Below are 13,770 nucleotides of genomic sequence, written 5' to 3' on the forward strand. Positions count from 1 at the left end.
CACAGTTAAAACGCCAACGTTCTTGGCATACTTTTATTTTGAAGGTTCCAAGCGGAACTTAAATTCCTCTGTGTTGTTAACTATTGGAGCAGCTCAGTGAAAACAAACTGTGACGTGGCTAATCCATGGTGGACAAAAAGAGCGAGAAAACCTCTGTCAATAAACTGTCTAGTGGAAAACTGGGAGGTGTTTAACGTGTAAAAATACGAGTGCAAACCGAAATAAAGAAGATAAAGTTTCCTGCTGTCGATTTTGTGAAAGGAAACCGGTGGAGTCTCTGGTTACGTTGACTGCTAGTTAGCATCCAGACTTTGACAGGAGAGAAGGTAAGTTTGTAGCTCCATGATTACAGTGTGTCTTGTTTATTTACGTCAATTAATGTATCGACAATCATTAAAACAGATAACATTCATAACAGAAGCAATGAATAGAAAGCTAACGTTCCTCCTAGCTATAATGTCAGCTATGTGAACGAGTCATTAGCTTAGCAAAAGTACTAACGTTAGCATAAGTAAAGCATGAATACCAATGCTAGTTATGCTTTTACTAAGTTACAGTAACACAAATTGCTAATGATTTATATGATTTACAGCTCTGAAGATAAGGTTTATGTATATTTATGTTTACGTTATATATTTATGTGATACATTTTATAAATACATATTCTTGATGTGTAGTTAGGTGTTTGCTTTAAGGAAAGTGTACGTTACTTAAATGTTCAGAGATTTAGTCTGTGGATACTGTTGACAATGTACAATGCAGTGCACAATATACTCTGTTGTTTGAGTAAATTGGAGCCCTTTCCTTGAAGTTCGGGTTTCAGACTACTAAGGCTGGACTTTAAACTACGATTATCTCCAGCTGTTCAGAAAACCAGCAGCTTAATAGTTGACTGCTGTTCCCTGGGTGTTGGTAAAATGCATTCTGGGTAAGGTGGTTGGATACAGCTGGCTGAAGGAAGACTGGTCTCACTGAAACAATGTGTTACAGGATTTTGTTAAAAGGCCACGTCTGTAATGAATGCATCACATATTATAATAACATGTGATTCTAACAGTGGAAAGTTGGTTCGATTTTCTCATAAACATCCCAACTGGACACTTTAACATTGTCTCCGTGTTCACTCAAAGTCTTCAGTCCTGTCAGTTTGACTGAATACTTGTTTGTCTGATAGTTATATCCTGTGTTGTATTTTCACTTTGAAGGTATGTGCTAAGACATTAAGATGTCAGACAGTGAAGCTACAGCAGCGGAGGCTCCAGAGGTGTCAACACCAGAGAGTCAGGATGCCTCTCCTGCCGGAACACCCGACAGCTCCTCGCAGATCACGCCTGACACCTCGACGGACGTGGCTCCGACGAGGAAAGCCCGGAGGAGACCAGAACCCAAACCTGCAGCCGAAGTCGAGGAGAAGCCGAAAGTAGAGGAGCAGCCAACCAAGGCACTGATGAGATAATTATCTTCATGCTGAATAAACGTATAAATATCGATAAAAAGAGAACTTGACTTGTGGGAATGCCTTGCCAATTATATGACTACATGAACTCACTAAACGATAGCTGACAAATGTTAATTTCACACAAGCTGCAGTAGTTTTTTGTAAGTTTTTTAACACTGGTGAAAAGGCTCGTCTTGGATCAAATGCATTCTCCCAGTCTCACACCAAAGGTCACTTCTTTTTATTTACATGAGTTATTTATCTTGGCTTCATCATTCACAACCTCTGTTCCTTGCACTCTTTTCTTTTCTTTCCCTCACGTCCTCTCTCTTAGACACCCAGTGAGTCCACTGTGTCACAGGGTGGTTGGGGATACTGGGGCAGCTGGGGAAAATCCATCTTATCTACAGCAACAGCTACTGTGGCCACTGTGGGTGAGTATTGAGGGAGCTGAAACTAAAAATAATTTTCTTTTTATTAAAAAAAAAAATTGTGAGAAATGCTCTTCATAATTTCCTTGAGCCCAAACTGACTTCTTTATTTGCTTCTTTTGTCCAGAACTCAAAGACTTTTTATTTGCTGCTGTAAATGAAAAATAAAAGCAGCAAATCCTCACATTTAAGAGGCTGGACCCAGAATATGTTTGACATTTTGTTCAAAAATTGCTAAAACAAGTAACAAATTATTAAACTAGATGACAATTCATTTTCTTTAAGTCACCACCTAATCATTCTGTATTATACTTAGTATTTATGGTGGTTAGCTTTTTAAACAGTTGTCATCTTAACACTGCTTGTCTTTCCTGTCCACCCAGGCCAGGGTCTCACAAATGTGATAGAGAAGGCAGAGACGACACTGGGAATCCCCAGTCCCACTGAACTCTCTGCACAAGTTGAGGAAGAGGAGAAAGAGCTGGGTAAGGTGTTACTGTATGTTGTGTGTTGAATAATTAAAGTACCACACTGAGTTAACTTGGACAAATATGAAAATGAGTCTGTTCATCACACAGGACTTATTTTTTTCATATGGTATCAACCATGTATTATAATATTCATTGTCTGTGTTTCTCCTGCAGGTGAAGGCAACAGTGAGGCAGACAAAGTGGCAGCAGACGGGTCGGCAGCAGTGGGCAGTGCAATGGGAATGCTGACGTCGCTCACCAACGTTGTACAGAGTACTGTAAGCAGATATATTCTCTATTTTTATTGGAGGAGAGAGAAGTTCACGTTTTAAAATTTCAGTTTATCTTAAACAGTTTGTCATGATTGAGTAGAAGACATTCTTTTGAGGAGCACTGATATTGAAAACATGCAGCTCTTGAGTAATGTTAACATTGCGATATTGTTGTTTTTTTTTCATTTACGCTCTACTATTTTTCATTATGTCAATCCAATTTATCTGGATTCAACTTGTTCCAAAATGTTCCAAGAACACAAATATGACTCCTGTAAGTTCAGAGCTTTTTTCTTTCCTGTTCAGTCTGTAAAACACTTTCCAAACCTTTGTAATGCCAATAATGTTGTTGACATTTCAGTGACAAAGTAAGTCCTGATTTGAGGTTGTTTTAAAACATGTCTTTATTTCATCAGGTGCAGCCAATTTGTATCACCCAGGTTCCACTTCTACCTCACCAGAGAACAACAGTTTTTTCAGTCCTTTAAATATATTATAACACAAGGTCTTAAGCTCCTTAATAACTCATTAATTCACTCAGGTATTGTCTATTTCTGGTAGGCCATTTGCTAAGAGCCGGTGTTGTTAATGTGGATATTACACCGACAATAAGCTCTTCATATTTTCTCCTCCTCACAGGGGAAAACAGTGATAACAGGCGGACTGGACGCTCTGGAGTTCATCGGGAAGAAGACAATGGATGTGATAGCAGAGGGCGATCCCGGCTTTAAGAAGACCAAAGGACTGATGATCAGGAACGCCACTCTGTCTCAGGTAGTTCAACCAGGGTCAGATATGTAAGCGAGGAGCTCAAAGAAAAGATGAAAGCATGTCAGATGAGACTACAGGCTGTTCTGCTGATAATACTGCTGATATACTGTACATTTTTGCTACAATCTCTATTCCCTGATGTCACCTGTATATATTTTAAAATCTTTATTTTATTTATTTTTCATTTTTACTTCTACTTTTTTTTCTTTTTTTACACTCATTGTATGGATAGAGAGAAACAGAATTTCAATTCTCTGTATGTCTTGCACATACGGCAGCATTGACAATAAAGCCAACTTTGAACTTTGAACTTTGAACTTAATAAGATATCCAAATATTTAACTTGCCAGAACAAGTTTGATTGAAACTGATCTAAATTTGGTCAGAAAAACTTGGGAGGGAGTTCCTGCTTTATTTCCATCTCATGTGTTGAATCATTATGCAAATAGCATTTTCATCAGCAAAACCAAGACAAAACAAGACATAACAGGATGAAAATAGAGTGTTGTCTTCAGTGACTCCTTATCAGTGTACAAGTACACCAAACAGAAACAAGCTTCAGCTGACCTGAACCATTTTTATTCTTTATTTTCTGACAGGTGACTGATGTTTTTGCCCTCCCTTCCTTTTTTAACTTTTCACCTCTCTCCGTCCCTCAGGTGTTGAGGGAGGCGAAGGAGCGCGAGGAGCTGCAGACAGCAGAGACAGCAGAGTCTGATTCAGAGAAGAAGGTGGTCGCTCACTATGGGATGCTGTTTGATGAGTTTCAGGGTCTCTCGCACCTCGAGGCGCTGGAGATTCTTTCCCGAGACAGCGAGTCGAAGGTGCGATCGGAGTTTCATTCCAAAACATGACAGCTGCTGTGGATATATAGATGTACTGGCACATTTTTTTTTTACGTATCATGATTCAGTGGAATCTGGTGAAATCTATTTTTTGCTGCAGGTGAAGTCAGTGCTGACCACTCTATCAGGAGAGGAGCTGGTTCAGCTCAGAGAAGAGCTGGAACTCATCAAGGACGCTTTCTCCCTGGTGGAGTTTGATGATGAGGAGGTCGACGAGAACAAAGGTATCTGCACTGCACTGAAAGAGGAATACAGCACAAACTGACGTAACACCTGAAAATGATTGATTAGAAGTTTGTAATTCCAGATGAAGACGGCTCGGAGTTTGAGAGAGAGTTAACAGAGGCCCTGGAGGGTCTGAGTGTCACTGCTACAGCTGAAAAACTCAGCAAGGTATTAACTCCACATTTCTGTCTTTTGGATTCCTGTTCTGTTTCAGTCGACAAAGTTATGTTTGAGATTGCAGTTTTCACGTATCAACCTCAAAATTTACTGCAGAGTTGACTGGAAACCTGTCTGACAGTGTAAGCATCAAAGAGGTGGTATTTATTGCATGGCTGTGGCTTTGGATTCTGTTAGATTGTGACAGTGGTTTACAAATCTCACTAATGTAACAGCATGTTTTCTGACCCCCAACAGGCCTGTAAGAGCACCTGCAGCCAGATCACTGATATAACCAAGCCAGAGGAGGAAGGTGGTGAGGAGGATGCAAAGAAAACACTCTCTGTAGAGGTACGCTCATATTAACAATGATCTATGATGTATATTACAAAGGAGGGATCATTTGAGGCTGCATCAAATGTACTTGCTTACTTAAAAACAGGTTAGACTCGTAGCATCATTACGAGGCTTGGGTGTGTTTTAATGCAGTGTGGAAGAATGGCAGCTCAGGGTATCGAGGTATAAAGTTTTTAGATTAGCTTTAATTTACTGAGAGATCAAGCTCAAATTTACTGATTATTCTGTATATCAGTTAATTGTTTAACTTGTTTTACTGTGCGTGTGTGTGTTGAATTTTGTAGGAGGTTCATGCTGCAGCCATCAGGAGTCTGGCAGAGCTGACAGCTCGATCCATCGAGCTTTTCCACAAGCTGGCTGAGATGATCCTCTTCTCCAACGGCAGCACAGAGGCCAGCGTTCTGTCACAGTAAGACTCCATCTGTTCCCTGTTTGAATGTGTGTGGAGGCGCTGCAGCAGCTGTTTTATCTGTCGTTTAACTTATCTTCTGTATTTTCCCCAGGTTAACTGTTGTCCTGTGTAAAGAAATCTCACTGCTATCCAAGAAGTTCACATCCTGTTTAACAACAGCAGGGGTAAGTGCTCTGTGTTTATTCACAGATGTGAATATGGGAAATACGTTCATCATTACAGACAGATGCTCACCAAATAACTGAATGTGTTTAGAGATCATGACGAGACCAGAGTTTTCATCACCATTCAAGTGTTTTTTTAATGGCTCCAGCTGCATATGAGAAGTGTAGATATTGTTTTTAGAGCTTATCCCACCCGAGGGACAAACAGTGACTACATCTGCAACTTTTTCAATTATCTGTGATCATCCTCTAAGGACACACACCTGAAGTCACAACATTTTTGTGTCACTAAATGGCTTTTTCCTGTTAATCAGTTTTTCCATTTGCTTTGCTGAACATTCTTGTTTGTACCTAAACAGATGGCGGTGTCTTTCATATCAGTGGCAGCTCTTCTGTTTATGTTGATCTAAATGTTCTTCTTTACAGTCAAACGAGAAGGGAGACGTCCTCAACCCACTGATAACAGGGGTCTTTTTAGAGGTTTGTATCATGCTACTACAGCACTCATCATATACACACTTAAACAGTGTAATTAGACACTATTGCAGTTTCATCTTTATCCATTTTATTGCTTGTATAATGGTCAGTTTCTCCTTAAAGTGTGTTAAGATGTCTCAAAAATGACCTCTGATGTGACTTTCCGTTGCAAATGTACACCATCATTTTACAATTAAATATTTTTATGTGCAGATAATTCTCAGCGCTATTTCATTGTCGTCATCTGCTGATTGCATAAGATGGAGGGTCCCAGAACCTCCTGTAGCTGAACAGTAAACAGTAAACTTGTAGCCTGGAGTGCAGCAGTTCAGAGGAGGCAAACCTGAGCATTTTGGAATCCAAGTCATTTCAATCACTTCATGCTGAATCTAATTCTTACTATACATGATCAGTGTCAACAAAGGAGTGCTTCAGCATTTTCGCAATATTTTTAAAAATGTGGTGCTTGTGTGTGCACATGGTGTGACTTCAGAGGCATAAATACGGTCATTTCAGAGATTAAAATATTGCGTGCCTCAAGCTGACATGTGGTAAATCCTCCTTCCTCACAGGCATCCAACAGTGCATCTTACATCCAGGATGCTTTCCAGCTGCTGATGCCCATCCTGGAGATCTCCCACATCCAGAGGAGATCTGAGTCCACAGCGCAGTAAACCAGCTGATGTCACCTCCGCCCTCCATCGCTGCCATGACGCTGGGACGCTGTCACCGTGGAGAACTGACACATCTTTGAAACTTTTTTTTTTTTTTTAAATGGGTTGCGTCAGCTCTTCTGTCTGGTTTTCGGCTCAGGAGTAAATCAATTTCACACCTGGGAGAAGTGTGTTTTTTTGTCAAACAGTGTTAACTTTTTCAGGATATGCTAGTTTGATTGTGAAGCCCAGTAGATGGACTCATCGAAGTACAGTGTTAAGAGGGTTTGGATCAACCAGGTGTGAGGGGAACAAATGCATCTCTGTAAAACATGGAGCGACTTGTTCTTCTTCCTTTTATTCCATCACATACTTGTTTTCTGACAGCAGCACTTGTGCTTTTAACCCAAAAATTCTCAATTCTGCCTCGAAGAACACTGACAGAAAACACATATAAGATGGTACACCGGTGGTAATTTGTTATAAATAAAAATGTGTATCTCTTGATAAATATCACAATGTATTGATAATATATTTTTTCTCTTTCTCTGCAATTACAGAGAATATTTGGGAATGAGTTTTCTATGCACATCTCTCTAAAACACTGCCGTGCAACATGTTGCAGGAGCAGTTAGAGGCTCAGTGTCTTTGCTCAAGGGCAACGTGTCGCCAGGCCAGCAACTTTTTGTCTGACAAACAGGGTCAAGCCTTGAATCACATTTTCAAATCTCTAAACGCACAGATGTTCTTTCAGTTTTTGCCAACCATGGTATCATCCTCAAATCATGTGCAGACTGGCTGTAATTAGTCTACATGATTGTAGATCTAATGACAGCTGTTTGTAGACGGAAAGAGTTAATTACCATACATGCAGTTCAACTTAGGTGCTTTCTTGCTTTTAGCTCTCTGCATTGAGAGGCTCAGCTCAGCTTTTTCAGAAAAACACTATTACAGCTATGAATGTTACCTGAATGCTCAGACATTTTCCTTTTGGAGTCTTGAAAGACTTAGAACACACACACACACAGTTTGTTCTTGAAGACTTGCAACTGCACTTCACCTCTTGAGACAACATTGTTCATAATTTGGATTACCTCCAAAAAAAAAAAAACAGCTCTTGTGTTCTGTTAAAGACAGACCAACCCAAACAGATCTGTACTCAGACATCTTTAACTTTCAGATGAGTGAAGTAATCGTCAAAGTACTTTTTTGTAAAAGCTCTTAACACCACATTCTTAGTCTGGAAACTTACTCTTCCATTTCTCGCTGCTCCTTCATTGACCTCTATCCTGAAAAGTGTTGGTCCCTCAAGAGAAATCTTCTGTTTCATCCTCAGCTCTCTTTTGCCTTCATTCCCCTCTCTTGTAAATTCTGTTTGGAGAAACATGTCATAAATTGTACATTTTTTTGTCATTTTGTCCTTGTTGCCCTCTCAATTCATTATTCGTAAAACTTCAGTATAACTTCAGGTGTTTATTATCTGCCATGGAGATTGTGATGGTCTTCTTTATGATATTGAACTGCTAACAGCTGTGTGTTGTGGGCATGTGAAGTGATATCCTTTCGAGCAATATACTGTACTGTATATCAGGTATTTGAGATGGGTTTTCAAATAAATGTGATTTCAAATAAGGCCCAATCTGTGGTTTGTGTGTTTAAGAGGAAATGACAGATTTAATTGACTATTTTTTTATTACCCTGACACATAAACAGCAGTTGCTGTTCCAGCTGCAGACTGCTGCCAGATGTTTTGGAATGAAACATTCAACAATCACAAATGGATGTTGTGATTATGTGTCCACATACTGTTGGTGTATGTTACTACTATTTATGAAGTTACTCCCTGAACAAAATTACATTTATATATTCATGTTTTGTTTTTTTTGTTTTTTTCTTGTCTCTCAGTCCACAGGCTCGATTGTGGACAGTTTGCATCTTGACTCTTTATCTTGTAGAGAGAAGTTTATCAGATCATTGAAGTAAAACTTGTGTTACAACAATGTACACATACTCATTACAGTTCAAAAACACTACATTCAAACCTTTACCAAAGTAAAGGTATGTAAGTTATCAACACATTGTACATAAAATATTACAAGTCAATGTTTTTATTGTGGAGGAAATGATACATGAGACCATTATGCTGTTGTATGACTGTATTATTATAAGTAACTATAGTTTTTCCAAATAAGTGTAATAGAATACAAAGCACAGTATTTGCCTCTAAAATGCAGTGAAGTAAATGTAAGTATGTAGTGTACCTCAATTTCCGTAGTCTTATACTTCCACCACTGAATATTTCCAATACATATTTAGTGTGTAATGTTAATTTAGAATTTGTGTGAAGAAGTAATGTTTATTTCATGTGTTGAGCAGTTAAAATGACTTTGTTTCACTTCAGTTGGTAGCGTAATTATTATGTTGAAATGTAGAAACGTAAAATGAAATTATGAAAGGTGAAAAAAATCAGAAGAAAAGGAAAAGAAAGCAAGGCAAATGATTTGTAATGATCATTTCACGCTGTTACATTCTCAAAGCAGTGGGTGGCGTTGTGCGCATTTACCGTCGACTCGCTAATATACGCGAAGAAGAAGAATTAGCAGCAGGAGAAAACGAAGAAGAAGAAGACAAGAGGCGCTAACAACTAGCTTGGCAGGGTACGTCGAGGAAATTCTGAGGTAAACCTAGTTTTTCATTCTTTTATACCTTCCACAGTTACATGCTGCCATGTCTGTATCGTGTGAAGCCGCTGTGACATCATGAGAAGTGCAAAATGAGTGTCGTTTCATTTAATCTTTCTCCGGTAATGTTAGCTTTCTCGGTAACGCGAGGATTAGCTTGCAAACGTTAGCCGTTCGCGCTGAACACCCAGCTAGTGCGTCGGTCCCTCGCCACAACGTACAACGTTAGTTAGCTTAGTTTTGAATAGTATTTTAAACTTTGCAGCTGCTTGAACGTCCAACGACTTTTAAAACGATTAATTATTTCCAACGACTTTCAATTAAACGGAATTATTTGCCATTTGTGGAGCTTTACTTTTAGTTTTCAGTTGGGTTTGTTAGCCTGATACCATAAACAACCAACAGCTAGCTTGATGTCATGGTAACACAGGCACTGCATTTAAAAGGAAATCACCTTTCATACCTACTTTCCAAGACTTTTATGAAAAACTCAGTGTCCGTGATGCCATTGATGGAGCAAAATTCTACTAGCTTCAGTAAAACATCTCTGATTATAACTTGAAACATATCTATGAAAATACAAACTAGTAAAACCTCCAAACTTACTGTAATTTAGAATTGAATCAACAGTTTGTAAAGCAGTTTGGGAAAAATGGATTTATCACCGCAGTGATGTTAGTGCTTCACAGCGGAGAAAATGTGTCAATATGATTAACGTGGCCTGGTGGTATTGACAAAGCTTCATCTTTGCTGCTTTGCAGAAAATGTTGTCTCTCACTTGAAAGAACATGAACATATTTCATGTGCACTTAGAAGGCTGTAGGCTGTGAGGAGTCGCCTTTTCCGCAAATTTACAAACAAAAAAGGACAACTTGGATGACACTCGTAATTTTTTACTCTAGATTGGTGAGAAATCAATCAACATATGTGTCGAATGTGTTTCTCAGTTCTCATAACTTGCGTAATATATATGTGTATGAGCTTTGCATTCATCATTTTCGTGTGTTACTGTGTGATGTATGCATTAATGTATAAGTGTAATCATCAGTAATCATCGTCAGTGGTTTCAGCATTAGTGCTATTAATATTGACTGTCACCCTTCCTTTTTTATGCCCTCACAGAATTGTCTTTCTTCACCACACGGCCTCCCCTTCGCCCCCTTGACGAGCGCTGCAGGATTGTTGGGGTTTTAGCTCTCACCCTGACCTGCCAACATGCCAGCCGCACTTACAGATTCCAGTCAGATAATCTGTGAAGTCTGGGCGAGCAATGTGGAGGATGAAATGAGGAAAATCCGGCAGATTATTCAAAGCTATAATTACATTGCTATGGTAAGTTACAATTCATTCTGAGAGGAGTTGGACTCTGACGCTGTAATACATTACTTTGCCTAATTTGAGTAATGTGTTTCTAATGTGCTGTATTGTAGAAGTTGTTTTCTAAAACCTTTTGTAACAGATTGTTAGTGCAGTTGAGTGACTGTCATCACATGCTACTGAGAACTCACTGTGCAGGAATGTTGAAGGGTAGAGTTTTGACTTATTGTTTTTTTTTTTTTAACCAGGACACAGAATTCCCTGGAGTCGTGGTCCGGCCAATCGGTGAGTTTCGCAGCACAGTGGATTATCAGTACCAGCTGCTGAGGTGTAACGTAGACCTCCTGAAGATCATCCAGCTCGGCCTCACGTTCATGAACGAGGATGGAGACTATCCTCCGGGCACGACGACGTGGCAGTTCAACTTCAAGTTTAACCTCACGTAGGCAGACTGTTTTCAACCAACTTTTTTCTTTTGATATTGATGATTGTTGATAACACTACCTGAGTATCTGTGCTGTTGCTCCTCACAGAGAAGACATGTACTCACAGGACTCCATAGACCTGCTACAGAACTCCGGCCTCCAGTTCAAAAAACACGAAGAAGAAGGAATCGACACGCTCTACTTCGCTGAGCTCCTCATGACATCGGGCCTGGTGCTGTGTGAAAACGTCAAGTGGCTCTCCTTCCACAGGTTTGTTCTGACTCAACTTTTACATTGTTAATCCAGTTCAGAAGACCGTTAACTCCAGTTTCTTAAATTATAGAGAGAAAGAATCCAAATTTAAAGGCTAGGCTGTAGAAAACACAAATGGAGTGGCTGTGGGATTTTTCACTGATTTCCGACAAGACTGTAGAAGCATTAGCATTTACAGTAGCTTCAATTTTGAGCCATGGTGACTGCCTTTAAGTTAAACCCAGCAACATGAGTGTAATCCCAACCATCTTGACTTTAATCTTTCTTCCTGTTCTGCATCTCTCAGCGGCTATGACTTCGGCTATCTGGTGAAGCTCCTGACAGACGCACGGCTCCCTGAGGAGGAACACGATTTCTTCCAGATCCTCAACCTGTTCTTCCCCGCCATCTACGATGTCAAGTACTTAATGAAAAGCTGCAAGAACCTGAAGGTAGTGTAGACACACACACAGGGGTGGGCAGGGTGTTACTGTATGTATCAGACATGTTGATTATTTACTATGGAGACATCATATGTCACAACAAGTCTTGAGTTGTCTGATGTTGGTGTGTTTGTGTGCAGGGAGGGCTACAGGAAGTCGCAGACCAACTGGAGCTGAAGAGGATCGGGCGGCAGCATCAGGCTGGATCAGACTCGCTGCTCACCGGCATGGCTTTCTTCAGGATGAAAGAGGTACGGTCACACAGATTGTTTTTGTGCTTGGAGCTCATTTTGAATCAGGTAACCTCTAAACGGTACACTGAATCGTCTCTGAAAACACATTAGGAGAGAAAAAGGCATCCATTGTGGGTCATATTTGATCAGTACTGCTGGGTTCTGTAGTTTGGTCAGTTTTTTTCAGCCTCTGTCATCACTGTACAGAAACTATATGGCTGCCACTTCTGCATTGCAAAAATATATTTGGGGAAACCTGACATGTTTTTGGACAGTTGTGCTTTCAGAAGAGTGGTAGGCAAAATTGGGAGCCGTTTACCATTGTGATTACAAAGCTGGTTCGGCTTAAATGTCCTGTTTTTTGTTTTTTTTTTTTTAAAGAGAAAAAACATCACATTGATTTTGTGGGAATTAAATATGTAAGAATAGCAGGTGTGCACTGCTTATCTAACTGAAATCTTATTTTTCTCGTCAGCTTTTCTTTGAAGACAACATTGATGACGCAAAGTATTGTGGGAGATTGTACGGCCTGGGCTCAGGCTCCACCCAACCCCAGAATGGCATTTCCAGCTCGGGCCAGGAGGAGACGAACAACAAGCACTGACTGAGCGCTCAGATCTTCAAGTGGAATACGCACTTGTTTTAAAACCCAACCAGCAGATTCCCTCTGATCTCCCTCAACGAGACAAAACGACAACCTTTCTTTCCATTTTCCTCCTGAGTGACTGTAAATGGACTCACAGCGGATCCTTCACTGGCTCACTCGTTTCTTTTTAGTCACTTTTACTGAGTACATGGCCATATATTCAGAACGCTCTTTTAATCTGTCGGATTTTTTTGCTCCAGCATTATAGTGACACCCTTCTTTAAAAGCATGGGACCAGCTCCTGTATCATACTGTGATTTCTGACCAAACCTTGACAAAAAAAAAAACAAAACAGTCCGATACTTCAGTTCAGGCTTTCTTTCATCAGCGGGACATGTCTCTTGTTGCAGGGATTTCATTTTTTAAGTTAATGTTGGAAGGGCCTGTAAATTAAAATGTATAATTTTGATGAAAATAAAAATGTTTTAGCTCTTTTCCACTTTCAGAAACTTTTAACAGTGTATAACTGTGCTTGGTTATGCATGTTTCAATGGGCAAACTACTGTCATTCTGTACATTCACCCACCAAACCAAACTGTCCACCGTCAGGTTTACAGATGTTGTGGTTACTCTTGTTTTTACATTTGACATTGTTTTAACAGTTGTATATTAAATTGTTTTGTATTTTCAATGTAAACGTTAAGGATTTGATCTTTTTTACGAGCCGTACACGACACACAGCTTGTTCAATATCTACACTGAAGAATACATTTCAGGTCCTTTGGAAACTCTAATCCATGAGACTTAAAAGTAAAGCTTTGCTGAAAAAACTGAAGAGTAACTGACAGAAAATAAACCAACTATTTTGGAACATAATGATTTTTTTTTTTTTAAATCAAGAAAACTGCCTGTTTTAAGCTTCCCACCCTTTTTTTGTAATGTGCTTTTATGGTGGCTGTGGCTGATATTTATTATCAAGGAGCTCTTAAACAGGAATCCTTTACTAGCAACAAAAGGCACTTCACTCAAATGTGACCTGAATTTCCCCTAAAGAAAAATCTCAATCCTGCTCCAGGTTCTGCATCTCAACAGAAATCAGTCTGAGCCTCCCTCAGGCTCTTTTGGATGTGGACTCAAACAGACGCAGGATGTTTGTTCCTTA

At 39.7% G+C, this 13,770-nt stretch overlaps 2 protein-coding genes across 2 annotated transcripts; both read left to right on the forward strand.

Moving 5' to 3' along the window:
• Positions 1 to 71: 71 nt before the first annotated feature.
• Positions 72 to 8,304, forward strand: fam114a2 (family with sequence similarity 114 member A2). Its single transcript, XM_037120450.1, has 14 exons — positions 72 to 326; positions 1,206 to 1,441; positions 1,773 to 1,872; positions 2,253 to 2,354; positions 2,514 to 2,617; positions 3,251 to 3,385; positions 4,042 to 4,206; positions 4,328 to 4,451; positions 4,535 to 4,620; positions 4,867 to 4,959; positions 5,250 to 5,374; positions 5,469 to 5,541; positions 5,968 to 6,021; positions 6,591 to 8,304. Exons 2-14 carry the CDS (start codon positions 1,226 to 1,228, stop codon positions 6,690 to 6,692), a joined length of 1,479 nt encoding a protein of 492 aa, XP_036976345.1. The 5' UTR covers positions 72 to 326; positions 1,206 to 1,225; the 3' UTR covers positions 6,693 to 8,304.
• Positions 8,305 to 9,192: 888 nt separating this feature from the next.
• On the forward strand, positions 9,193 to 13,311 carry cnot8 (CCR4-NOT transcription complex, subunit 8). Its single transcript, XM_037119322.1, has 7 exons — positions 9,193 to 9,349; positions 10,475 to 10,684; positions 10,918 to 11,111; positions 11,203 to 11,364; positions 11,654 to 11,798; positions 11,930 to 12,040; positions 12,498 to 13,311. Exons 2-7 carry the CDS (start codon positions 10,568 to 10,570, stop codon positions 12,624 to 12,626), a joined length of 858 nt encoding a protein of 285 aa, XP_036975217.1. The 5' UTR covers positions 9,193 to 9,349; positions 10,475 to 10,567; the 3' UTR covers positions 12,627 to 13,311.
• The last annotated feature ends 459 nt before the right edge of the window (positions 13,312 to 13,770 follow it).

Source organism: Acanthopagrus latus, chromosome 13 (assembly GCF_904848185.1).
Source record: "Acanthopagrus latus isolate v.2019 chromosome 13, fAcaLat1.1, whole genome shotgun sequence".
Lineage (NCBI taxonomy): Eukaryota > Metazoa > Chordata > Actinopteri > Spariformes > Sparidae > Acanthopagrus > Acanthopagrus latus.